At 37.4% G+C, this 26,996-nt stretch overlaps 1 protein-coding gene across 1 annotated transcript in view; it reads left to right on the forward strand.

Moving 5' to 3' along the window:
• TYR (tyrosinase) overlaps nucleotides 1-25,059 on the forward strand; it is a 109,674-nt gene extending 84,615 nt beyond the window's left edge. Inside the window, exons 4-5 of the mRNA XM_060157882.1 lie at nucleotides 15,452-15,633; nucleotides 24,833-25,059. Coding sequence (XP_060013865.1) covers nucleotides 15,452-15,633; nucleotides 24,833-25,059 — 409 coding nt within the window. The remainder of the gene's footprint in view (nucleotides 1-15,451; nucleotides 15,634-24,832) is intronic.
• Nucleotides 25,060-26,996: the final 1,937 nt, after the last annotated feature.

Here is a 26,996-nt window from a genome sequence, read left to right on the forward strand (position 1 = left end):
GTGTTCCATATGTTTCTATAACTGTACATCATGAATATTCTTAGGCATGCATGGAATATTTGCTGTTCATTGAAAGGAAGCATTTAAGCTCATACCAAATTATCCTTCTGCCAGATGGCACCCCTGGTGTTCAAACATTTGTGACCTTCTTTGCTCTCTTATTTCACTTACAGACATTACCTTTGATTTTTCTTACCTTTTTAGTAGAGGCTCTATGTACTTAACTACCCATAAGTATGTGTTAGTCCTTTGCCTCCAAACTCTCCAACAAAAAATCCTCTAATTTCTCTGACTAAAAAAAGTGCAACACTTTCATATAAATCCTTCTATGCACAAGGTTTTTTTCCTGTCATTCACCTTCTCAAATGGCAACAGAGACTCTCATTACATATGGAATAAATGCAAACACCTTAGGCTGACACCCATCGCTTTTTCCTCTTTTGTTCCCGTGAGCTCACTGTCCTCACTACTCGTTTTTTTAATCCATATGTTCCAAAGTAACTTATTCATTTTTCTCATCATATGTTCTGAAGAAGAGATGGAGACCAGGAGATATGCAGGCCAGGTATGGGTATTGATAAATTGACAAATGTCCTATTAGTGATCCAAGATGAAGAATGAGGTTCTTAGTGATTTCTATTAACAGGGACTCTTAGAGCCAGCAAGGGAAATAAAGTTGATTAATGGAATTATAGCCTTTGTGTAACTGCGAATGCAGGTATCTCTAGGCTGTGTTGTAAGCTGTTAGGTGAAGGAATAATTCCATAACTTCTCTGAGTTCCCATCAAACCAATACCAATTCCTTGAGAGGCTGAAAATGTAGGAGCTGTGTCTGAAGGGCAATATGCCAAAATGGTAGTAGTATCCTTTTGTCTAGAGGAAAGAGTTATCATTCCAAGTAAAGGAGTTCTCCATCTGTACAGGTAATAGAAGTATGAAGGACTTTCCACTGTAACCATCAGAATCAGGGGAATCCTACCATGGTTGGGGGAAAGCAGTAAAGCTGCTAACATCATACTGAAAGGTGATGCTTACGGCAAAAAGATATGGTATTAAAAGCATAATTTACAGAGGACGTTGGAAACCAGAGTATTGTCTGGTGCTCATGATAGGACTGTTGCGTCAGTGAAGTTGTATTTATACTAATTATGCCCACCTTGAACTTACTGATGTTACCATGAATGATGACTTTTACTCTAAAGTACCTAAAAATGCCTTTCCACATCAGATACAGGTCCTAGTGCCTTGGCTAAAGTAAAGATACAAAATATATATATAAGTGGTATAAATCCTCCCTAAACATTGCTTATATGAAGGGCTCTGCCTTTTGCAACCTTTTATCTCCCATTTTACTGTACATACTGCCTGTACTTGCCTGCACGGGGAGATACTCAATAACTATTCATTGAATATGTATAATATATATATATTCTCCTTGTCCCCAGGGGACAGATTCTAGAATCCTTCTGGGATAATTACTTATCAGATATTTATTGAGTACCAACTGTATACAGGTGCTATTCTAGGTTTTATGAATATAGCAGTGAACAGATTGAGCTTTCATTTCTAACACATAATGCCACAGGTTTTTGCACTCAAAAGCTCTTTTCCAACATTCTTTTTCTTTTCCTGACTAAATTGGAAAATGTGCAAGTCACACAGGTTTCCTCAGTGTGTGTTTGTGTGTTTGCAAAACACACAATTGGAAGCACTTATGCAAAGCACTGAGTGCAGCAAATCTGAGTTTGATTCCTGCTGCTACGTTTATTAACTACATGAACTGTAGAAAGTTTTAAATTCCTGCTTTTTTGGTTGCTTGTTTTTTGTTTGTTTTAATGTGGATACTGTCATGAGGCCATACTTTGCTAAGGCTAAGAGCAGGTACTGAGATTAGACTGCCTGGTTTTGAATCCTGCCACTTATTAGCTGTGTAACCTTGGGCAAGTATCATAACCATTTTGTGCTTCAGTTTTCTCATCTGTAAAATAGGGATAACAGCAGAACATTCCTCATAGAATTATTCTGAGGATTAAATGAGTTCCTATATAGGAGTACTAAGAATGGTACCTGACATATAGTGAGTGTTATATGAGCTAACTCTCACTACTGTTACTATTACTAATACCTTTCATGCAGTACTGGTGGAGAAATAATATGATGATACATGTCAAAATCCCCAGCCTAGTACCAGATACATAGCTACCTAATAAATGGGAATCATTACTGAATTGATTAGTTGTTTTTCATCGTTTTATGAACCTCAGAAGCATCACTCTAATGATGAATAGTAGGAAGTAATGGAAAATTTTGAACTAAAGGAAGAGAAATTTTGAATGGAAGAGAGACAGCATAGCTACGTGGAGAAAAGTAATAACTGTCTGCATATGTTTCACTGTTGGTCCACTGATACACTGTGATCTCCAGCAGATGGAAGTAATAGATGTTGATTTATTATTATTTATTTTAATATATATACCCACTATAATTGTATTTCTACAATTCAAATTCAATCATGGTCACTCCTTATCTAATGTACTTAGATGGCAAATTAACTGAGGATCAAGTTCAAACTACCTCCTCGTCCCCACAACCCTCCATCTCCTCGGTGGAGAGATGATCTTTCACAATCTGACCCTTCTCACCTTTCTGGTCTCACTTCCTATTGATCCTTCACTAATCTACATTCCATTCCAACACACCAAGCCACTTTCATCTGTCAGTTGCATCAGTGCCTAGGCTTCCTATGGGTCTGTGCTTTGAATGCAATGCCTTCCTCGTAATCTACTCATCCAGTTTAAATACCATCCCTGCTGTGAAGTTTTCCTTGACTCCAACAGTTAACTGCTTCTGCTGTAATCCCATAGGTTTTAAACACAAGCCCCCAAGAGCCTTGTTTACCTTGCTTTGAAATTGTATGTATCTCTTTATCATGACATGGAGTGAGATCCATGAAGGTAGAAACCATTCTTATCCATCCTTGGAGCTTGACACGTAGTGGCTTCAAGATGGAATATTTAATGCAATAATTAAATGGGCAACATAGTGAAGGGAACAAGGTAAGCTTTCTTATCATCACTTCACAGGTAAGAACACTGAGAATTTGAAGGTCAGTCAGTAACATCTACTGAGAACCAGATGAATGGGCTGCCTCCCAGTGACACTGAACCTCATCTGGGAAGGCTGGCCCTTGAAGATACCTTTTCATGGGCTTCCCTGGTGGCGCAGTTGTTGAGAGTCTGCGTGCAGATGCAGGGGACACGGGTTCGTGCCCCGGTCCAGGAAGATCCCACATGCCGCGGAGCGGCTAGGCCCAAAAGATACCTTTTCACAAATTCACTCCGACTAGCTGTGGTCTGTGAGTGCAGCCTGGCTCATTTGATTTGAGTCAATTTCTGCCTAATGCAGTGGCTCTCAATCCTGGGTGCACCTTATGATTGTATGGGAAGGACTATAGCTTGCTTTTAATCCTCTCTCAAAATAGTTCCTAGTAGGGTGCCTGGCCACTCAATGATACCCGTAAGTATGGGAAAAGAAAAAATAACTTCTGAAACTGCCTTTCTTTCTTAGACTTCTAGTTCATTGGTTCTTTTTGGTTCATTATCATTGATATTTTGGTTTGTACCCTAAGTTCGTTAAAGTTTCATCACTAGCTTAAGTAGTTTCAATCTGGTTTTTGCTCCCTTAGCCATTCCCCAAAGACCTGTTTGCCCTTTCCTCAACTAAGCTAAGAAGTTGTAAAGTATATATTTGGAATTATAGTCAATCGAGGTTGAATTACTTAGCTGTATAACTGGCTTTTCATTTGCAGCTACTCATTCTGGACAATTTATGCTCTTAAAGTATCCACTTCTTTTAAAAGTGTTGTTTTTCAGTAAAAATTTCCAAATATTCCTTAAATGAGTTCTATCATTAGCCAGGAACATGAAGAAAAGGAATTGCTGGGACACTGTTATTTCAAACCCAGAGAAAGTCCCCAAGTTTTTTCAGTGGTCTCGGCACAAGTAGGTCATATAACTATTACCTGGCTACTTCCTTTGAGACCCCAAGTTGGCTGTTGTTGACAATTATAATATGGGTTGAATTATGTCCTCGCTAAAATTCTTATGTTGAAATTCTCAGAAATGGTTTTGTATTCGGAGATAGGGTCTTTAAAGAGTTAATTAAGCTAAAATGAGATCCTTGGGGTGGGTTCTAATCCAATATGACTGGTGTCCTTATAAGAAGAAGAAATTTGGACACAGGCAGGTACAGAGGGAAGACCCTGTAAAGACACAGGGAGAAGGGGGTCATGAAGAAATCATGGAGAGAGGCCTCAAAAGGCACCAACTCTGCCCACACCCACCTTAATCTTGAATTTCTAGCCTTCAGGATTGCAAGAAAATTTCTGTTGTTTAAGCCACCTAGTCTCTGGTACTATGTCATGGTAGCCCTAGAAGACGAATACATAATAGTACTTATCTGAAGGGATTCTTGTAAGTACTATGTGAATTAATATATGTAAAACCATTTAGTATAATGTATAGAATAAAATACTGTTATTAATATTGATATTAAAATGATACTTCCTTTGTTTTTGAGTTTTTCTTCCTTAGGATTCCCTTAAACTTTTATTCTCTACTATATTGTGTTTGCTTCTTCAAGGCTTAGGTCAAATGCTACCTCCATGAAAACATCAATCAGATTTACTGTTTCCCTCCTTTGATCATTACATTTGCCATGCTGTATTGCAATTATTTGATTATGTGTCATTCTCCAACAGTATATGGGGAACCTATTGAGAACAATGGTGTTGTCTTATTGATCACTGCAAACCAAATGTCCATCACAGTGCCTATTCACTAACGAGAGGGCTAGATTCGGATAGTTCAAAAATATGTAAAATTTATGAGAATTGTGTAGTCTTCTTGGGAGAGAGCCCACATTTTTATCAAATTCTCAAAGAGAATGTGAATTAAATATTAAAGAATCATTTACTTAGCGGTTAGCTATTAGAACTGAGAGAAGGAGAAATCCAAGAGATGCTGATGATTTTGAGTTGGATATATCTATAGGTGGTGTTACTCTCTGACCCACACCAGTTAGCACAGTGTCTGGCATATATTAATAATAATCGTTTTGCCAGGAGCTGGAAATACAAAATCGTATGAAGACTTGTCCCAGTCCTCAAGAGAGTTGCAGTCTGGTCAATCACACAGCACAGTATAGTGTGAGTGCCATGGGAGAAGCAGTGGCATTAATGACTTGCATCTTTGTAGAACCGAGAAAGAGGGAGAGAGGAGATAGCGTCTGACTCAGTAGGGGAGGGGCGGTGTATCACTCAGAGTTCTCCAGGAAAACTGAACCAACAGGATATGTGTGTGTGTGTGTGTGTGTGTGTGTGTGTGTGTGTGTGATTGTGTTTACAGATTAAGGGAGAGAAAGAAAAACAGACAGAGAGAGAAAGACACAGAGAGAAACAAAGAAAGAGACAGAGAGAGGTTCAAACATTTGTGGAAACTTGGCAAGTCAAAAATCTACAGGGGGGGCTTCCCTGGTGGCGCAGTGGTTGAGAGTCCACCTGCCGATGCAGGGAACACGGGTTCGTGCCCCAGTCCTGGAAGATCCCACATGCCGCCGAGCGGCTGGGCCCGTGAGCCATGGCCGCTGAGCCTGCGCGTCCGGAGCCTGTGCTCCGCAACGGGAGAGGCCACAACAATGAGAGGCCCGCGCACCACCAAAAAAAAAAAAAAAAAAAAAAAAATCTACAGGGTAGGTAGACAAGCAGGCTGGAAACCCAGGTAAGAGTTGCAGTTAAACTCCAAAGGCAATCTGCTGGCAAAATTCCTTCTTACTTGGGCAGGTCAGTTTTTTCCTATTGAGGCCTTCAATGGATTGAATGAGGCCTACCCACATTATGGAGAATAATCTACCTTACTCAAAATCTACCAATTTAAATGTTAATATCATCTAAAAAATACCTTCATGGAAACATCTAGAATAATGTTTGATCAAATGGCTGGGTACAATGACCTAGTCAAGTCGACACATTAAAATTAACCATCACACGTGGTATCAGGTAAGGCCCTTCACCTTTAGTGACACTTGAACCTACGTTTTGAAAAAATGAATAACAGAAGTATGGGCAAAGTGATAGAAGGGAAAAAACAGGAATGTTCTAGGAAGCATGAAGAAACAGATGTATGCTTTGGGGGTCTTGCAAGTGGTTCAGAAGGGCTGGAAGGAAGAATATATGTGGCTACATGTGGCTAAACCCATATACTGTTGGAGAATGACACATAATCAAATAATTACAATACAGCATGACAAATGTAATGATCAAAGGAGGGAAACAGTAAATCTGATTGATGTTTTCATGGAGGTAGCATTTGACCTAAGCCTTGAAGAAGCGAAAAAAATGTAGTAGAGAATAAAAGTTTAAGGAAATCCTAAGGAAGAAAAACTCAAAAACAAAGGAAGTATCATTTTAATATCAATATTAATAACAGTATTCTGTATTTTATTCTATACATTATTCTAAATGGTTTTACATATATTAATTCACATAGTACTTACAAGAATCCCTTCAGATAAGTACTATTATGTATTCGTCTTCTAGGGCTACCATGACATAGTACCAGAGACTAGGTGGCTTAAACAACAGAAATTTTCTTGCAATCCTGAAGGCTAGAAATTCAAGATTAAGGTGGGTGTGGGCAGAGTTGGTGCCTTTTGAGGCCTCTCTCCATGATTTCTTCATGACCCCCTTCTCCCTGTGTCTTTACAGGGTCTTCCCTCTGTACCTGCCTGTGTCCAAATTTCTTCTTCTTATAAGGACACCAGTCATATTGGATTAGAACCCACCCCAAGGATCTCATTTTAGCTTAATTAACTCTTTAAAGACCCTATCTCCAAATACAAAATCAATTTCTGAGAACTTCAACATATGAACTTTTGCGGGGGGACATAATTCAACCCAGATTATAATTGCCATTTTACTGATAAGGAAACTGAAGCACAAAAAGGTTAAGTAGTTTGCCCAAGTTTGCACAGCTACTGAGTATCACAACCAAAATTTGAATCCAAGCAATGTAGCTTCAGAATCTATGAAGCTAACCTCTACAATTTACTCACTCTCTGTTTATATAATTTCTTTAAAAATGAGAAATAAAATTCATTGACATATTTGTTTGTTAAGACAACTACATCCTGCTTGTGGTACACCAAAATTCCCAAGGAGCAGAAATCTAAAACCTCTGCTCTAAGAGAATTAAAGTGGGCTCCTCGTATTAAACTGCAGAAATGATGGTTTCTGATGTGTGCAAGAATAACAGCAACAGTTAACCACTGTTGGGTGCTTACTGTGTGTTGGCGCTGTCCTGGGTGTATTGTACACTTAATCTCAGTTCTATCTCATGGCACTTTGAAGTTTGTTATTATCCACATTTTGCAGATGAATAAACTGAGGCTCTCACCCCTCACAAACCAATACCAGAAATGTATCCAGGTTTCTCAAGATGAAATTTTATGTTTCTGCCTTCTTTCTGTGCCCTCAAACCCTAGGGCGAAAATTAAGACTCGTTATTAAACCTTTGCTTAGAACAGGTTGAAGGTGGATTTTGCCCTTTTGTCTGCATTTCCTGCAGGGCTGTCCTATGTTCACAGCACGTACTGTACCTCTTCCCTCAGCTCCTCTCTCCCACGCGCCTGCTGTGAATGTCAGCTGCCTAGATAAGACTCAGCACTTTCAGAGTCACTTCATGGGTGCTCACTGGCCTCCCTCAGGAGGGATTCTAAACTGGTCCTCATGCATAGGTCAAGGCCTAGACCCAGAATCCCATGTAGAGGCCATTCTCTTTGGTTCCCTTCTCTGTTGCCCCTTGTTACCTACTAAGCTTGTGCTGGTCTATGGGTCCTCATGGCCTCTGGAGGGAAGTAAAAAGGTTTCAGTTCCACAAAGAAAAATCACAAGTCTTTAGACTAGCGATGTTAATATTTCACAACTCTGCATTTATCTCTTCTCTGCACTTGAGAGATTTTATAATCAAATGTTCATTTCTCAGGTAAAGTAAAATGACAAAGTATGCCTAGTTCCCACTTATGTGCATGGCTCTAAAATGCTTGGAGAAGAACATTAATGCTCTGTCCATCTTTTTGCTTTAAGTACTAATTGCTAATGTTTTACTTATAAGTGGAAGAGTCTTTAACTTGGAATAGAACACCTGGGCTCTGGCCCTAGCGCTGCAAGCTGGGTATAATGGTAAAACTCACAGAAATCTGACATGAAATGCCAGATTTTCTACTGCATTCTAGTTGAGTGAGCATTGGCAAACTTTCAGTTCTTTGACTCAATATTCTCTTCTGTAAAATGGGATCAATAAAATAGTTACCTCCTTGATTTGCTGAGGCTTAAATCAATAAGCAAGATATATCAAGAGGTTGCGTTACAGAAATTGCTTTATTATGAACACATTCTCCTGGGTTAGATTATTCACTCAAAAGAGCAGCACCAATTATCATGTAAATATTGCAACTATGTGCTATGCACAGAGAAAAGGAAGATAAAGAAGATGTGGTTTCTTAGCTAGTTGCTACTAGTTGGTAGCACTGATATTCTCTGCCTCAGTTTGGGTTTGTTCCTCCCACAGTGAAAGAAAACAGGATGATGTGAGATAATTTCTGAAGTAAGTGGAGTGTTTAATTGATATTCTAGCATTTGTTTTTCTGTACCTTTCCAGCCCTGTTGACAAACCCGCCCTCAGATACAAGGCTTAGTCAGAGAGTAACAGAAGTATTCAGGACCCACTCAGGGAGAATAAGGAAGGAGAAAACAGAATCACAGGCAGAGACAACTGCAGTGTCAGAGGAAGAAGCCCAGGTACATCAGCCAGAAGATCTGGGTTCTCATCTACCTTAAGCGCCTTACCAACTTGTTCACTGTTTCCTTTTTTCTGTTATTATTATTATTATTATTCCACTTTAACCAGAAAATGTGGAGTCTTCTGTGACATCTCACCGCTGAGCTGTACTACTTGGATAGCCACACATCATCTTTTTACCTGGATATAATTTTCTCGCTGATTTCTTCATCCCTTGTTCCCTGCACATCAATTCTGACTGTCCTTCAGTCCCTTCTCCATACTGCAATGTGCGTACTCTTTAAAAAAGTTATCTGTTCATGTTATCTCTTGTGATCACAGATATAAACAGTGACTTCCTATTACTCTTAGGAAAAATTAAAAATATTTCTCACATGTTCTCAACTGCCCTTCTTGATTTGGCCCCCATTTCCTCTCTAGCTTCATCTCAAACTGTTCTCTCCATAGCTACATCAGTCATTTGTTTACATTTTCTGGCTGGACAGATATTTTTATTCCAAAGACATAGATCAGTGGAGAAGTGTAGCATGAGGAAGGGATGTTAGTATCGTGATTTTTGAAGATACTGTGTGCTGTGCTTGAAGATTCTTTTGAGGCATTTCAAAGGGGATGCCACTCAGGCAGCTGGGTATTTGGACCGAGATTTCAGAGCAAGATTTACTCTGTCACTGTAAGTTGAGAAGCCATCAGCCTGTAGATAATAAGTGAAGCTATGGGAGTAGTGAGACAGATGAGAGAATCTGACCTCCCATCAAAGGCCCTTGCAAATTCTATTATTTTTTCAGAAACACTCTTACACCACTTCTCTAAATACTCCTTCAACACCATCAAAGGTTGCAGAATCAATGAGGCCTCCTCACTAAATTGTATTACCATGTTGCTTCATTCTATAGTATTTGCCAGTCTGTAATTACAGATGCATTTCTGAAATTACTGGTTAGTATCTATCTCCATCAATAGATCTAAGTACCACAAGCACAGAGAAATACATCAATACCTGGCAGAGAACCAGTTTATTATAGGTGCTCATAATATGTATATTTAACTATTTATGAAATGGTTGAATAAATGACTGAAAAAGAATTCTGTGGTATTTGTGCATTTTGTACTGTAGCAGTGAATGTACTAAATCAACTCAGTTCCCTAATATCCAACTACATTAGGCTTCTTTGTTAGTTGTTCTGTTTTTAAAAAGAAACTTTAAGAATAATTTTTATTTACATAAATGTTGCAGAGTTTACATATACCCCACATCCAGTTTCCCCTATTCTTAACAATTTACTTCAGTATGGAAAGTTTGTCACAATTAATGAAACAATATTGATACATTATTATTAACCATGATCTATACTTTAAGATTACTTCATTGCTATCTAATATCTTTTTGTGTTTCAAGATCCCATCCAGGATGTCATATTACATTTAACTATCATGTCTCCTTAGGCTCCTTCTTGGCTGTGGTAATTTTTCAAACTTTCCTTGTTTTTGATGACCTTGACAGTTTTGAGGAGTACTGCTCAGATATTTAATAGAATGCCCCTCTATTCGAATTCGTCTGATGTTTTTCTCTTGCAGACTGAAATTACATGTTTTGGGGAGGAAGACGAGAGAGGTAAAGCACTATTCTCTTCACATAATATCAAGGGAACATGCTATCAACATGGCTTACCATTGCTGACGTTAACCTTGATCACTTGGCAGTTGTCATATTTCTCAGGTTTCTCAAACTTCTAAATGATTCTACCACCCATCCATATTGTGCTCTTTGGAGGAAAGTTACTATGCACAGCCCACACAAAAGGAGTAGGGAGTTGTGTCTTGCTGTTTTATGTACTCAGTGTGTCTACCTAATTATACTAGAGCTCTGTTGGTATCATGGTAAAGTATAGGGGAAGAAAGTGTTCTGCAATATTCTGATTAAATTTCAGTCTTTTAGTTGGCCAGTGTCTTGGGGCTGTGACCTTCATAAGTGTTTCTCCAATGGTATACCTTTTTGGTTTCTTTTCCCCCTCTGTCCTCTACTCCTTTTTCCAGTTGTAGCATTCCCAATCTGTTTCCTTGAAGCCCTGACCCATGGCCTATGTTTTATTTCCCCTTAGGTGAGACAGGAAGGCTGAAAGGGACTGGACTGAGAGGAATTCCCTTCCTCCTACCGGGATAAGTCTCTGGTAGTTATTTCCTCTGGATTAAAGGGCTTTGGTGTGGAGAAGACTCTGGGCATATTTCACAGTGGTCACTCTCCCTCCCCCTACAGAGCCAGGAGAGGATCTTTTTCAGGTCTTCATTGTGAAAATCTGGCAGGGTTCTTGGAGGTAAAAACCCCAAATGTGTGGGAATATCCCCCTAAGACTATGGCTCCCAGCAGTTTCTCACATCACAAGTTGTCTGTACTCAACCTCCAGCCATTCATCAAAGTGTTTAAGTTTACGGATCCAGCTGCTTCTCCTCTTGGTTAGCAAATTTCAGTTGAGTTCCTCTGGTTGCATTTATCTCTACAGTTTTGGGGGAAGCAGTTTGCCCAGTTCTCTCATGGGTCCAAGAAAAGTTGATTTTCTACTTGTCCAGCTTTGTCTTGTTGTAAGGATGGGTGTGACCAGATGTCCATGTTACTTTCATACATAAAACACATCCCTTCTTGTTTCCATCTGTGATCATCTTAACTTTTTTCTAAATCCTCTGTTGTGCATTTCATTGTTGCTCAGACTTCTGGAAAACCATCTAAATACAGTTTAAATGAATCTTTGGTAAGAAGATAACTTTCTTCCCAAAATGTCAGTGTGATTATCCAAGTTAAACATTCGTATTCTGATGTGAGCCATTCTAGACATGGTTCGATGAAATTAACTGAAGATCAGACCCACTGATGAAGAATTTAAGCAAGATTAATACCTTCATTTTAAAAGGTTGGTAAGGTGAGTAAGCACATTAATGGTTTCATCCATTACATCTTTTGGTGCTGAGAATTGATGTCCTTGTCCTACCTAGGTAAAGAATTTTTACTTCTTGGCAGAAATAAGATTATTGATAAATTGAACTATAGGGGTAATTTTTCTCAATTAACAAAATGGACAGTGTTTGCATCAAGCTCTTATCTAGTAGCTCATTGTATATTGGGCTGTTTCTAAGTCAGTCAAAGTTTAATAGGGATGGGGAAGAGATTAATTATCAGAGGGTCTCCTTCTCATTAAAAAATAGGTTTGGGCTTCCCTGGTGGCACAGTGGTTGGAAGTCTGCCTGCCGATGCAGGGGACACGCACAGGTTCGTGCCCCGGTCCTGGAGGATCCCACTTGCCGCGGGGCGGCTGCGCCCGTGAGCCTTGGCCTCTGAGCCAGCGCGTCCGGAGCCTATGCTCCGTAACGCGAGAGGCCACAACAGTGAGAGGCCCGCGTACCACAAAAAAAAAAAAAAAAAGGTTTACCACTTGAAAACTGGTGAACATTGTTTAAATATCATTTAAACATTGTTTAGTACAAATAAAATGTCTTCTAAAATGTTCTCTATAATAAAATTCTCTTTTATTAAAATATGTATTTAATGTTATACTTGTATATTTTAAAAACTGCAACAAAAATATGGAGCAAGTACATATGATTTTTTTCTTTTCTCCTTTTTGCTTGTTCATATTTTCTGAATTGTATATAATGAACAAGTAATGCTTTCATGAAAAGAAGAAAACTGTAGATGTTAAAATAAAAAGAATAATTCATAAAATTATAGGACTTGAATAGACTTAAGCCAGTTCCTAATTTCTTCAGTTGAGGAAATGGAGGTACACACACAAAAAAACAATCTTCTTGAATCCTCTGTTTCCCCATTTCTGCTTAAAGAAGAATAACCATTTTTAAAGAACCAGCTCAAATATACATGGCTTTGGCATTTCTATGCATGTCTTGTGTCTCTCACCATTTGTAGAATTCTTCCAGTATAACTTGAATCATGAGTAGAAGGAAGAAAAGGAAGAAATGCTATGGGGATGAGGATGGCTTCTGTTTACCACCTGTCCAACACTTAACCATATATCTTACTTATGTTATTTTAATTAATCAATTTTTAATTTTTTTACTTACAATGTTTCCAGTGTAAAACAATTCATTTATACATATATACATATATACATACATATATACATATTCTTTTTCAGATTTTTTTCTATTATAGGTTATTACAAGACATTGAATATAGTCCCCTGTGCTATACAGTAGGTCCTTGTTGTTTCTCTCTTTTATATATAGTATTGTATATCTGTTAATCCCAAATTCCAATTTTACCCCTCCCCTCCCTTTCCCTTTGGTAACCACAAGTTTTTTTCTATGTCTCTGAGTCTATTTCTGTTTTATAAATAAGTTCATTTGTGTTGTATTTTAGATTCCACATGTAAGTGATATCATATTTTATTTGTTGTCTGACTTACTTCACTTAATATGATAATATCTAGGTCCATCCATGTTGCTGCAAATGACATTATTTTGTTCTTTTTATGGCTAAATTATATTCTACTGTATATACATACAATATCTTCTTTATTCATCTGTCAAAGGACATTTATGTTGCTTAATTAATCCTTACAATACTTCAAGACATAAATACTACTCCTATTTTGCAGATGAATAAAAGGAAAATTAAACAGGTTAAGACCTTTTACAAGTTTCCTTTGTCACAACCCACAGAATTCAGGTTTTTGCACAGGTTCAAGTTTCTCCAAAACTTAACATATAGTAAGTACTCAGTAAACATATTTAATAATTGAGCTATTAAGGGACCATTTGGTATTCAGGGACCAGATTTGCAGTGTTTATCAGCAGCCTGCTGATCTCTCAGTTAATTCACAATTAAAAACATCTTTGACCACAACTAGTATTTGAAGTCCAGATTCTCTAAGCAAATAGAATTGCTTTTCATCACAGAAAAAGTGATCACCACTGCTGCCATCTGGCTTCCTTGTTCTCTTCTTTATTGTACTTCAAAGTGTTTTCTCAAAAAAATTATTTGCTTGCTTGAAGTACTATCACTTTCTTTTTTAGACCCATCGTCTCGACCATGCACTAACCTTTTATCTCTGAGCTTCAATTCTAGAGCTAAACAACAGTAGCTTATATATCTAGCACTTTCATAAAAATTATCACATTGGATAATTTGGAAACAGATAGGACAGATATTATTACTTTCATTTTAAGGATGAGAAGGCTAAGTCTTCAAGTGGTTCAGTGATTTGCTTATGAGCTTATGCAACTGATACAGCTCTTAAACCACAGATCTAGGACTCAAGGGGAGTTCTCTGACTCCAAATATAGTATTCTTCCCTCTATGTTATATGGTCTGATGACACAAAGCCATTCTCTTTATCGCACCTTTAATGATCCACTATAAATTCTGCTGTAGCTTAGTTTTGCTTCCATTCTTACTAGACTTTTTTGATCCCATAGTTTTTTAGCTTTTGTTCCAGTTAGAGTTTTTAATTGCATGCAGCAGAAACTCGCTCTGGCTGATTCAACAGGAAACAAATTTGCTGAAAGGGTATCGGATAGGTGAGGAGATCATGGAGAAGCAGGTTGAGAAACAGATGGGAACAGGGGAGGAGGGCAGCAGTCAATCATCTGCCAAAACCATGCTCTAGAACAGGGGTCCCCAACCCCCAGTTGGAACTGGGCCACACAGCAGGAGGTGAGAGGCGGACAAGCGAGCGAAACTTCATCTGGGGCTCCGCATTGCTCCCCATGGCTCACATTACTGCTTGAACCACCCATCCCCCCCCGCCCTCTCCCCCACACCCATCCCATCCATGGAAAAATTGTCTTTCACGAAACCGATCCCCGGTACCAAAAAGTTTGGGGACCGCTGCTCTAGAACACAGGGTACCCCTGGACACCTTTACTAATACCTCTGGCCTCGCTGCCCTTAAAAACAGGATGTTGGTTTTCCATTGTCCTTGCTTCTTTGTGTCAGTGTCTCCTGTTTCAAAGTCTTGGATGGGTATGTCTGATTGGCTGAGTATTGATCATGTGGTCGTACTCTAGCTTCCAGGGAAGTTTGGAAACCACAAGTTTCCAAGTAAGTATTTTTAGCCTCTATCATGGAAGGTGAGCTCTCTCTCCCACCAAGATTCATTAAGCATACACTGCACCAAACATAACAAGGAGGTTGAAATAATTGAAAGTCCCCTACCATGACCAAAAAATAGCCAAATTCTAGTACTGATTCCAATTTAGTTTTGCAAGTTCTTTCTTTAGGTGAACTTTCTTTGAGATAAGAGACATATTTAATTTACAACTATGTCTCAATTGTCACTCAACCAATAATTACACTTGCTCTGCAGCATTCTGAAGGGTCTAAACTTGTCATGTAAGTTTCATTTATCTTCTAAGAAATTTCTCTTTCAAAATTATCCTCTAATATTTCTCTCAAATGAATGAGTTTCAGCAGGGCCTGACAGCATGAACTGGTGACTTACAAAATACTTTCAAAGTGTGAAAACTATATTGGCATCTTTCCACAGCTTTAGGTTTTAAGATATGCCTTGTTATTTTACTTTAAGAATTCCAAATATTTCTTTTACTAACAATATGTTTCTGACATTGAATCATCCTTTCCTCTGCAGTATTTTTGAACAGTGGCTTCGAAGGCACCATCCTCTTCAAGAAGTTTATCCAGAAGCCAATGCACCCATTGGGCATAACCGGGAATCCTACATGGTTCCTTTTATACCTCTCTACAGAAATGGTGATTTCTTTATTTCATCCAGAGATCTGGGTTATGACTATAGCTACCTACAAGATTCAGGTAAGGCTCAGTTTCTTTCATTTGAATTGCTGAGTCTGGTGTGACCAATGTCTTTTGAGAGAGTGCAAAACCTTATGTTTTTACAACGTTATCCCCAAATTATTTAAATTGGGAAAATGCATTACGATCCTTAACTCATCACTGATATATTATTCCATGGACCAAGTTGCAAGAATCTTTAAATTTCTGTCCTTTCTGCTTAATATAGAGCATTTTGCATATGGCAACCATGGGAAGAGCACTAAAATTAAAATCAGAAAAAAAATGGGTGTGAGACGTGACACTATAAACTGACTTTTGTGTGACCTTGGGAAATTTGACTTCAGTTCCTTGAATCTCAGTTTCTTAACCTTAAATATTAGGAATAGAATACCTCACAGAGATATTTGATAATTAAATGCATTAAGAGTCTAGGGCAGTCAGCACAAGTTAAACATCTAGCAGTTTTGAAATCATCTTTGGGAACTTCCTGCTAGGCTTACCAAGAAAATTTGTGAACATTTTGAAGTTAAACACAGTTAATAATAATAATGATAATAGCTATTATAATAATAATTGCTCTGACTATGATTAAGTCTAGGATTGTAATTAGATCTAGGCTTTAAATAATCTTCCTTAGTAGTAGTATGTCAGTATCTTTTTGATAAATACGGAACAGGTAGTAATGTCTCCCCCTACCTGTGAGCCTGCTACATAACATACATGCATTATTAATCAACCATATATTAGGGGAAGTATTATTTTCCCTAGAATGAGATAAAGACACTGATGCTAAGATAATTTAAATGACTTTCCCAGTAGCAAACGCCAGTATGTGGAAGAGCCAGATTTCAACACTACAGGGTCCTCTCCACTGCAACACAAGATGGTCAACAGCTAAAAAAACGGTTAAACAACACAGAGTTTGTGGATACGAGGTATTCGACCAGCACTGATGTTTCATTATATTCATTGATAATTCATGGAAACATAAACAGATTAGTAAAATAAAATGAACAAATGAATGACATTTACCAATTTCCTACCTCCTGTTAAACTTTAGTGACACATAAATGAATGACATACCTCCAGACCTCAAGGAGCGTTAAATTAAATTCAGTATGGAAGTCAGACAGTTGTGCAAAAAAGTGTGAAACATCAGGCTGTGTTAAGTGCAATAAAGGAGTCATAAACCGAATCTTATAAGAGCACAGAGGAGAAAACAATGACTTCAGAGTAGTTCAACCTAAAAAGACAAGACAAGGCCTTGAAGGATGAGCAGGCAGGTAGCAGGTAGAAAAGGGTAGGGAATATTCTAAACTAATAGAATAACAAAAATAGAGGTGTAAAGTGTACTCTGTATTTCTGAGATGCTAAATTCTCCTATTTGAGTAGTATGAGCAATGAAAAATTACACTGAGGAGACAAATTGAGTTATTTCATAATAGCTAATATATTATGGATCTTTTCATGTGCCTGGAACTCTTCTGGGTATGCTTTGTGCATTATTTCCTTTAATTTTCATAATTACCCTGTGAAGTAAGCACTATTATTTCTTTTTCCTGATCATAGCTGAGAAAACAGAGGCTTAAAGAATATAAATAACTTGTCCTGGGCCATCTAGCTAGTATGTGGCATAGCAGAACCACATTTTAAGGCCAACAGGAGAAACTGTATTTTATCAACCTTTTCCTGCCCTTGGGGGAACCATTAGTTGGACAGATTTGGGTTCGATACCTGTTTTGCTTTATCTGAAGACCATAGCCAGTGGAAGGAATACTAAAATGGCTGGTAGAGGAGATGAGTTCTTTGAAAACCTGGAGATCACTAAGCACAGAGGATTTTGCAGAGGGTGGAGGTATGGTAAGGGAAGGGGCTCCCAGTGAGTCAAAAAGAGGGGCAGTCTCAAGTAAAGTGTTTTTCCCTCCTTCTAAAAACACCCACAGTACATAAAGAAAGGAGAATATTGGTAATGGTTTTTCAAAGAGTCACCACCAGGATTTTAGAATTTCCATTTTCAGAACATAACAGACTCTTTCATGGGCTCTTGCTTTTATTACACGATTCTCTCTGGCTAAATTCTGCTCCATATCCATTTGTCACACTCTCAGATATGAAATCATTGTATACATATACAGAGTCATGTTTAATCACTCCTTTAATAGAGTTACATGGTAATTTTTCTACATATGAATCTTTCCCCCGCTACCTTGGCTGTGAGCCCTACAAAATCAGAACTGATACCTTGCAAGCTTCTCCAGTCTTCTCCAAATGGTATCTGGTATGGGGCTAAACCAGTGAATTCACTTGAATGCAAGTGATATTTATCATGAGGGATGGTGTCTCTTAACCAATACATACAAGTAAAGCTTGCTAGAAAAATGTCACACTTAACACTCAGGTCATTTCTAGATTAAAAAAAAAATTTAACATCTTTATTGGAGTATAATTGCTTTACAATGGTGTGTTAGTTTCTGCTTTATAACAAAGTGAATCAGCCATACATATACATATATCCCCATATCTCTTCCTTCTTGCGTCTCCCTCCCACCCTCCCTACCCCACCCCTCTGAGTGGTCACAAAGCACAGAGCTGATCTCCCTGTGCTATGCGGCTGCTTCCCACTAGCTATCTAGTTTACATTTGGTAGTATATATAAGTCCATGCCACTCTCTCACTTCACCCCAGCCTACCCTTCCCCCTCCCCGTGTCCTCAAGTCCATTCTCTACATCTGCATCTTTATTCCTGTCCTGCCCCTAGGTTCTTCAGAACCTTTTTTTTTTCTTAAGATTCCATATATATGTGTTAGCATATAGTATTTATTTTTCTCTTTCTGACGTACTTCACTCTGTATGACAGTCTCTAGGTCCATCCACCTCACTACAAATAACTCAACTTTGTTTCTTTTGATGGCTGAGTAATATTCCATTGTATACATGTGCCACATCTTCTCTATCCATTCATCTGTCAACGGACACTTAGGTTGTTTCCATGTCCTGGCTATTGTAAATAGAGCTGCAATGAACATTGTGGTACATGACTCTTTTTGAATTATTGTTTTCTCAGGGTATATGCCCAGTAGTGGGATTGCTGGGTCATATGGTAGTTCTATTTTTAGTTTTTTAAGGAACCTCCACACTGTTCTCCATAGTGGCTGTATCAATTTATATTCCCACCAACAGTGCAAGAGGGTTCCCTTTTCTCCACACCCTCTCCAGCATTTATTGTTTGTAGATTTTTTGATGATGGCCATTCTGACTGGTGTGAGGTGATACCTCATTGTAGTTTTGATTTGCATTTTTAGATATTTTTAACGTATTTCAAGTCTTCTATTGCACTAGATATTTTCTAGATGATTTTATTGGTTTATTTATTCTTTCTGCATACATATATTTAGTAACTACCTTGTTCAAGGCATTCTTTTAGATACTGTGGATACAGTGGTAAACAATGTAATCTCCTTCTTCACAGTGCTTACATCCTAATGAAAGAGAAAGACCTTAAACCACTACTTACCTAATGACTTGTTTGTTTAGAGATGTGCATATCTCTAGGGGTCAATGAAGTGACATTTCAGAGAATATCAGTAACAGGAAGAATTAATTAGTTGAAAAGGAGGTTTTGATTATGAATTTTGGCCATATTGCTAGGATAACAGAGCCATTCATGAATTTTAAACAAATCAGGATCAAATTTGAGTTTTCGTAAGATTACAGTGGCTGCAGCTTGTAGGAAGTCTTTTTTTTTTCAATTTTATTTTATTGAAATATAGTTGATTTACAATGTTGTGTTAATTTCTGCTGTACAGCAAAGTGATTCAGTTATACATATATATACATTCTTTTTCATATTCTTTTCCACTATGGTTTATCACAGGATATTGAATAGAGTTCCCTGTGCTATACAGCAGGACCTTGTTGTTTATCCATTCTATATATATATAATAGTTTGCGTCTGCTTATCCCAAACTCCCATTCCATCCCTCCCCCACCTGCCCCCTTCCCCCTTGGCAACCACAAGTCTGTCCTCTATGTTAAAGACATAATGTTGAGCCAAAGAAACCAGACATCATAGAATATATACTGATGATTATATTCATATAAAATCCAAAAAGGTGCAAGTTTTGTGTCAGTTGCAAAGCGCATTCGGGGAGGCCAGTGAACATGCTGTTACGAGTATCCAGGGGAGAGGCAAAGGAAGTTGGAACTGCAGTGGTGGTAAGAGGCAAGGCAGAAAGGACAAAAAAAAATTGATATTATTTTGAAAACAAAATGTATGGAACTTGGAAAATGATTACATATAATAGGTGAGAAAGAAGGAGATATTAGAGTTGCCCTTAAGCTTTCTGGCCTGTGCAGATGATGAATGGTGATTGAACTCATTGAGATAGAAACAGTAGGAGCAGGGCCAGACATGGAGTGAATCTCATGGTGGTATCTGTTACACAGTGAAATGGGGTGAATGGCACATCAGGATAAATATATATCTGAGGCAGTTGGATAGCCTTGAGCCTCAGAAAAGATTCTGCCTGCAGATACTAATGTGAGAGACATCAGCATATAAATTGTTATCTTTGCCAATCTTTACAATCTTGCCTAGTAGTGATTTTATTCTGTTTTGTAGGTAAGTAGATTGAGAACAGAAAGATAAAGTGACAAGTTCTAAGTCACAAAGCTCGTAAGTGGCAAATATAGAATCCCAAATGAATTCTCTCTCCATGACTCCACAGAAGAGAGGGTTCTCTTTATACTTGCCTTGTACACAAATTTTCCACCTCGTTGTCCCTTCCCTAGTGTCCCAAATGGGTACTTTTTACTGAAAAGGCAACAAAAACCACTGGAGGAGAAAAGGGAAAGAAGGCTCAAAGAGTCACATTAGGGGATTAAAGGTATTTATTATTTATTTATAATTAAATTTTTAAAAATAAAATTGATTCCAAATGTTTTATCTATTTAGAGTCCTTTTCATATAGCTGTGAGCTTATGCCATTAAGTTTAGAGAAGCTTTGCTTTAAAATAAGCAACAGCAATTGCTCATTTTCTATTTTATGAATTATTCTGTTGTACTTTCAAGGAGTTTAAAATTTATCTTTCATTCTTCTAGTCATTCATTTATTCATTCATACAGCAATGTTTACTGAGACACAATGCCAGAATAGAGTAAGCTAAACTTTAAGCTTACTAAAAAATTCTCTAAAATTTCTTGATATAATTTAGTTCAGGCAGTTAATTATTCATCATTTAGGCACTCACGTTTATAATTACTTAATTATTTTCCATAAAAGGCAGCTGATGTCTTCTTGCTTTAGTCAAACATTTTCTCTTATAATTGAATTTAGTGATGTTTTTCAAAATTGAGTAGCAGGGGATTTTGTTGTATGCATGACTGATTGAAAGGTGAGACCAAAAACCTTTGGCAATGAAGGGTTGAGTCCTTGATGCTGTTGGCAAATGTAATCCTGCCTTTTGTCTGGTGTTACTTTGTGAAGAGCTTCCTTCTTCCAATATATTCCAAAAGACCTGGACATTTGATTTTAAAAATGAGAGGAGGAGGCATGTTCACAGTAACTGGAGGGTCTCATTCTGCACATGGGGTTTGATGAGGACTTGTTCACTAGTGCTTCCCTATGTGTATACACAGGTGCATACTGTTCCTTCTGCCTAGGATGGCTTGCCATCAGCATCCTACACTCAAGTCCTAATTTATTCTTCTACTCAGTGGGATAGTCTCCTGGGATGCCTCCTCTGACTCCTCAGGCAGTTATAGGAGGTGTTTTCCCCATTATCCCATTGTATCTTTTATATACTTGCATTGGAACAGCATTGCTCTTAAAATAATTTGTTTACTTGTCAGTCTCCTCTTCCAGTTATTATTTCCTTCAGTCCAGGAGCTCTGCTTACTCAGCCTTTCACATGCAGTTCCTGGACCACCACCTGACATTTATTGTGTCTCAGTAAACATTGCTGTATGAATGAATAAATGAATGAATAGAAGAATGAAAGATAAATAAGACATACTACTTGCTCTCAAGGGTTCATGATGAAGCCTGAAAATTAAAACATACATATAAATAATTACAACATGTAAACAATTGTGCCAAGTGTCACAAAGGAGCAATAAAAGAAAAGAGTCTTGGAATCCAGAAGAGAGAGCTGAGCAGAATCAGTGTTCAAAGCAGGTGTGAGAGAGAAAAACTCTTACTGGAAGCTGGTTCAGTTGAAATATTTTTTTTTTTAACATCTTTATTGGAGTATAATTGCTTTACAATGGTATGTTAGCTTCAGCTTCACAACAAAATAAATCAGTTATATACATACATATATTCCCATATCTCTTCCCGCTTGCGTCTCCCTCCCTCCCACCCTCCCTATCCCACCCCTCCAGGCGGTCACAATATTGATGGAATTACTATGGAGTAAGAAGAATCGATAACAGTTATAAATTACTTTTTATGTGAAAGACATCATTCCAAGGTTATACATACATTGCAGGGTTTAAATATTACAGGCAAACTTTCTAAGTTACAGATTTTGAATTGGTTAAATTAGGATAATGATTCCTAACTACCTCATGTGTTTGTTGTGTGGATAAATGGGCATATGGATGTGCTTTGGAAATGACAGAGCACCAAACAAATAGAAGACTATATGATTATTCTGAAGAGAATAGGTAACAAAAAAAAATGGAATTTTAAGTAGGTAAAAAAATAGAAAACTTTTGATATTAAGAAATAATTTAAAGATACACCATTGAGGCTCAAAGGCAAATAACTGAGGAAGACAAGTCTAAATTTCAGGTTGAAGCCATTGAGAAATACAGAGTGTTTCAAAGAAGACAGTCCATTGGTGACAGTAAAATTTAAGACAACTTGAAATGAACTGAAGTAGAGAAATAATAAGAGAAACTGGAGAGCAGAAGGACAGACAAAGAAATAGTGTTTTAAAATTGTGAAAGAATTTGAGCTGAGCCTTAAGCAATAAAGAAATCATACATATTATGTAACCTCTATGTAATCTGCATTTTGTGAGACATTTAAAATGCACTATATATTGAAGTGACTAATAGCAATGCAAACTAAACATTTGTAATTTCATTTTCAAATTAACTTTTAAATGTGTTAGAATGGTAACCTTTATGTTTGATGAAAATAATTTTCACATTTTTAATTTCTTTATTTTAGCTTTGTTAGCTTTCATTTCTTAGATTTAAATTAATATTAATCCAAAGTTATGAATCTTTTTATTATAATTTATTTTATAATGTTAGTTCTTTGCAACTTATTGTCCCCTCCTGATGAAGAGAAACCTAAATCTGCTCAATTGTTTCAAATTATGCTTAATGGATTCTAAGAATTTTAGAGGTATCTTAGTGACAGCTGGTAAAAGGACAGTACCAAGGACAAAAAAGGAGAAAGTAACAGGAGAAATGGGGTTTGAGCCCTGTAGCCTCACTTAAGCCAGTGAAGCGCCAGTGTTATCTTCTTTGAATGAAGATTGGAATTTAATATAAAATTAATTTTTGACAAATTCTCCTGCTTTAACTGTTTTCAGTGCTTGAGTTTATGGCGATCAATGAGACTCCCACTTTACATTTCACTTCATGTTGCTACCCATTCTTTCCAAGATATTATATTAAATAAATATTAATTTTCTTTTTATATTGTTGATCTAATTTTTATGATATATGAAGCTTACATATAACAGTAATTTCAGAATATCCTAAGGTACTTTATCTTTTATTGTTGTAGGAATCTAACGAACTTTAAAAATAATTAGGACTTTTTGAAGTGCAAAAGGCAGAAACTCCATAGAAACAAGATTAGATAAAAAGATAATTTATTGGTTTACAAAATCCAAGGAAGGAATGAACATTTGAAATGTAAGAAAGACAAAGATGCAGCTGAGACTGAGGAACAGCAGGAACCAGCAAACTAAGCTCCCTAAAGATTCATTCTCCCCCCCCCCTCTTCCCCGCTCCCTACCCCCTCTCTAGCTCTAAGACGGTTATCAGCTCCTGAGTCATCTGACTCTTAATTCCAGCACAGTGAATTCTGAGTAATGATTCTGACTGGCCCAACTTGAGTCAGTGGTTCACTATGAACTAATCAACAGTAGCCAAGAAAATAAGTCATAAAAAAAATGTTATAGTTCCCACATCAGCAACAGGGGGAAGGTAGGGATGGGGAGTAGATATAGGCTCAAATATCCATGGCCTAAATAAGTTAGTTTATTTATTGCTCAAATGGCAGTCTTGGTATGTTGTCAAACACAAGCTCCATAATTTCAGGGACCAGAGCTGCTTGTTTCTTGTAGTTCTGTAAGACCTAGGGTTTACCCTTGATCACATGATCTATGGTGGCTCACCAACATACTATCTGCATTAGTTGAAAGGAGAAAAGGGAAAAGGAGAAGGCATACCTTTTCTTTTTAAGGGAACTGCCCCAAAGTTACATGTATTACTTTTGCTCAAGACTTAAGTCACATAGCCATAATTTGCTACTAGGTAAGCCCAAGATGCACTCTCTTCTTTCCTTTGTATCACAAAATGGATATAGTGTATCTTAGAGTGTCTTGTAAATAGTGATGGGAACTTTAAAATCAAGCAAATAGATATAATAAATTATTAACCCCAAGTGGAAAATAATGTAAGAAAGGAAAGGTAATCATAGAATAATATTTGGTTCAATTGTGAATAATATTTAAATATTAAAAATAATGGAAATCCGAGATGTGGATTTGACCCCAGATCATGGTATTATTATGCTGAAAATATGGAGGAAAGAAAAGGGAAACTGTAAGAGAGCTCAAATCATTGTTTATACCTGAGGAACTCCAGAGATAAACTTGACGAATTAAGAAGTAGTAATATTTGCCTATTATTTAGAAATATGGAGTCAAGTAACAGAATAAATAACTAAAAGAGTAACAGTAGCTGACTTGGGGGCAGGCACTGTACAATTTACAAATCAGATAATATCTATGAAGTTTAAAACATCCCAACAAGGTGGTATTGTTTTCCTATTTTCCTGATGAAGAACCTGAAGCTTAGGAGTATTAGGTGTAACTTTCCCAAGATCTTATAGCTAGTAAGTAGCAGAGCTGGCATTCAAACCCAAGCATCTGACTCCAAAGTACTATGCAAGGATGATGATGATGATGATGATGATGATGATGATGGTGATGATGATAGTAAAAACATTGGGATGTCTTTCTATTTCAGGACCAGACAGTTTTCAAGATTACATTAAACCCTACTTACAACAAGCAAGTCAGATCTGGCCATGGCTCATTGGGGCAGCCATGGTAGGGTCTGTCCTCACTGCTGTGCTGGGAGGAGTCACTAGCCTGTTGTGTCATCGAAAGAGAAAGCAGCTTCCTGAAGAAAAGCAGCCACTCCTTATGGACAAGGAGGACTACCACAGCTTGTTGTATCAGAGCCATTTATAAAAGGCTTAAGCAATAGAGTTGGGCCAAGAAACCTGACCTCACTCTAAATTAAATGATGTTAAAGTCCCTAGGGGTTGTCCCAGAAGAAATCCTTGGCGTGTGTCTATGAAGATCATTATTAGAATTGTTATCTTAATACAAAATATACCCCTCGTCCAACTCAGGTAGAAGCCACCTGTGCTTGCTTTGCTATATTTTGATCATTCCCTTAATAGTTTTCCTCAAGCCCATATTTCCAAGGAAAAGATGCCATTTGGTAATGGAGGTGCTAGTCTGCTAGTCATATCTGAATGAAAGTGCTCTTATAAAATATGACAACAATTGTGATCATTTTCCTCCTGATTGTTTAACGACATGTTTCTTTTATTATCCCCTTTCTTTGATTTTAATAAAATAGTAACGAATTTACACTAATTTACACAATTTACACTAATCCTCTGAGCTTGAGAAATACATTTTAATTTTCCTAAGAAAGCATGTTTCCCTTATATTTTACATTCCTGCTCCAAAATATGTTATGGACTTCAAGTAGAAAACAATCTTCAACTCCTTCCTGCCATCGTTCTGACTACATTTTAAGGCCACTGAAATCAAGGGCCCTTCGCCTGAAAAGAATCTGGCTAAGTACCTCTCTTAAGATGTGCTCATGAATTATGTTGATGAAGATGATAATCTTATTATAGAGCTTTTTTTTATCTTCTAAGAAGAACTTTATTAGAGAATGTTTAAAATGCTATAAAACATTTCATGGTAGAGAACAATTATGTGAATATCAGCCTGTCTGCAGTTCTAGTAAAATAACTTATCACTATTTTTCCTGGCTATTAAGACCTTAAATTAGAAAGTCTAGATAATCTTGTTACTTGAAATTTTAGGTCCAGTTGAATTTCTAAAAATAGTCCAATTGACATTCCATTTGTATTATCACTATGTAGAGCATAAAAGACTAGCACCAGTGGGTGCAATTTATAGAGGACCCATTTTGGTATAATAAAAGGAAAAACTGTCCAATATTCAGAGCTTTCCAAAACCAAACTGGACATTCTTGGAAAATAATAAGTGGTTGACTCTAGAATTCTTCACATAGAGGTTGGATGGCTAATTTGACTTGAATTCTATAAAGAGAATTTAAGTATTGAGTCTATAGTCATTCTTGGCTCAGGGCTCACAACAACTCCCCATTCAGAAGCGAGGCCAAACATGCTCTGTGAAAAGTTCCTGTGATTCTGCCACAGTATTTCAGGATGTTTCACCACATTCCAACTCTCACTCTCTCATCCAAACTCAAGCACCCTGTCCTGGTATCCCCAGTCTCTTTAGTTCCCTTATGTTTAGTTTGTATGTATCTGCTCAGCATTTTCAAAGATGTATCTCAGTTTGACTACTTGAATTATATTTCCAGCCTCATCCCTAAACACTGTCTTTTCACTTTCTCAAGATGGCCATGCTTTTAAGACAGACTTGTCCAATTCTAGCTCCCAGAAACCTGCCTGGGCCTGACACCTAAACCTCTACATCTCCGGGATGATATTTAAAAGGAGACCCACCAACCTGTATGGTACTTTTTTTATTAAAATATCTTACAATTCCTATAAGGCCTGCACTGCGGAAGTCAGGCTGTTTATGAATACATTTAGAAATTAAGAGGAAAGCAAAAATCATCTTATTATAAACATTGGTCAAATGATTTTGGATAATTTTCATCTAGAACAAATAAAAAGTTACCATTCTTGTTGAAGTAATGCCATCCACTCTCAGAGATTACTAATAGGTAAGAAATTCAGTTATAGAGCAATTTTCATTTTCTAACTCTCTTTAGTTGTCAGTCAACATTTGCTGGCTTATCTAATTTCTGATGCCTAGAGGAGAAAAGTCGGGCAAGGGGTGGGTAGCAGCATATTTATTGACACAGAGGAGGTCTGTGGGATTAGAGGGCA

The sequence above is a fragment of the Lagenorhynchus albirostris genome, chromosome 9 (assembly GCF_949774975.1).
Source record: "Lagenorhynchus albirostris chromosome 9, mLagAlb1.1, whole genome shotgun sequence".
Taxonomy (NCBI): domain Eukaryota; kingdom Metazoa; phylum Chordata; class Mammalia; order Artiodactyla; family Delphinidae; genus Lagenorhynchus; species Lagenorhynchus albirostris.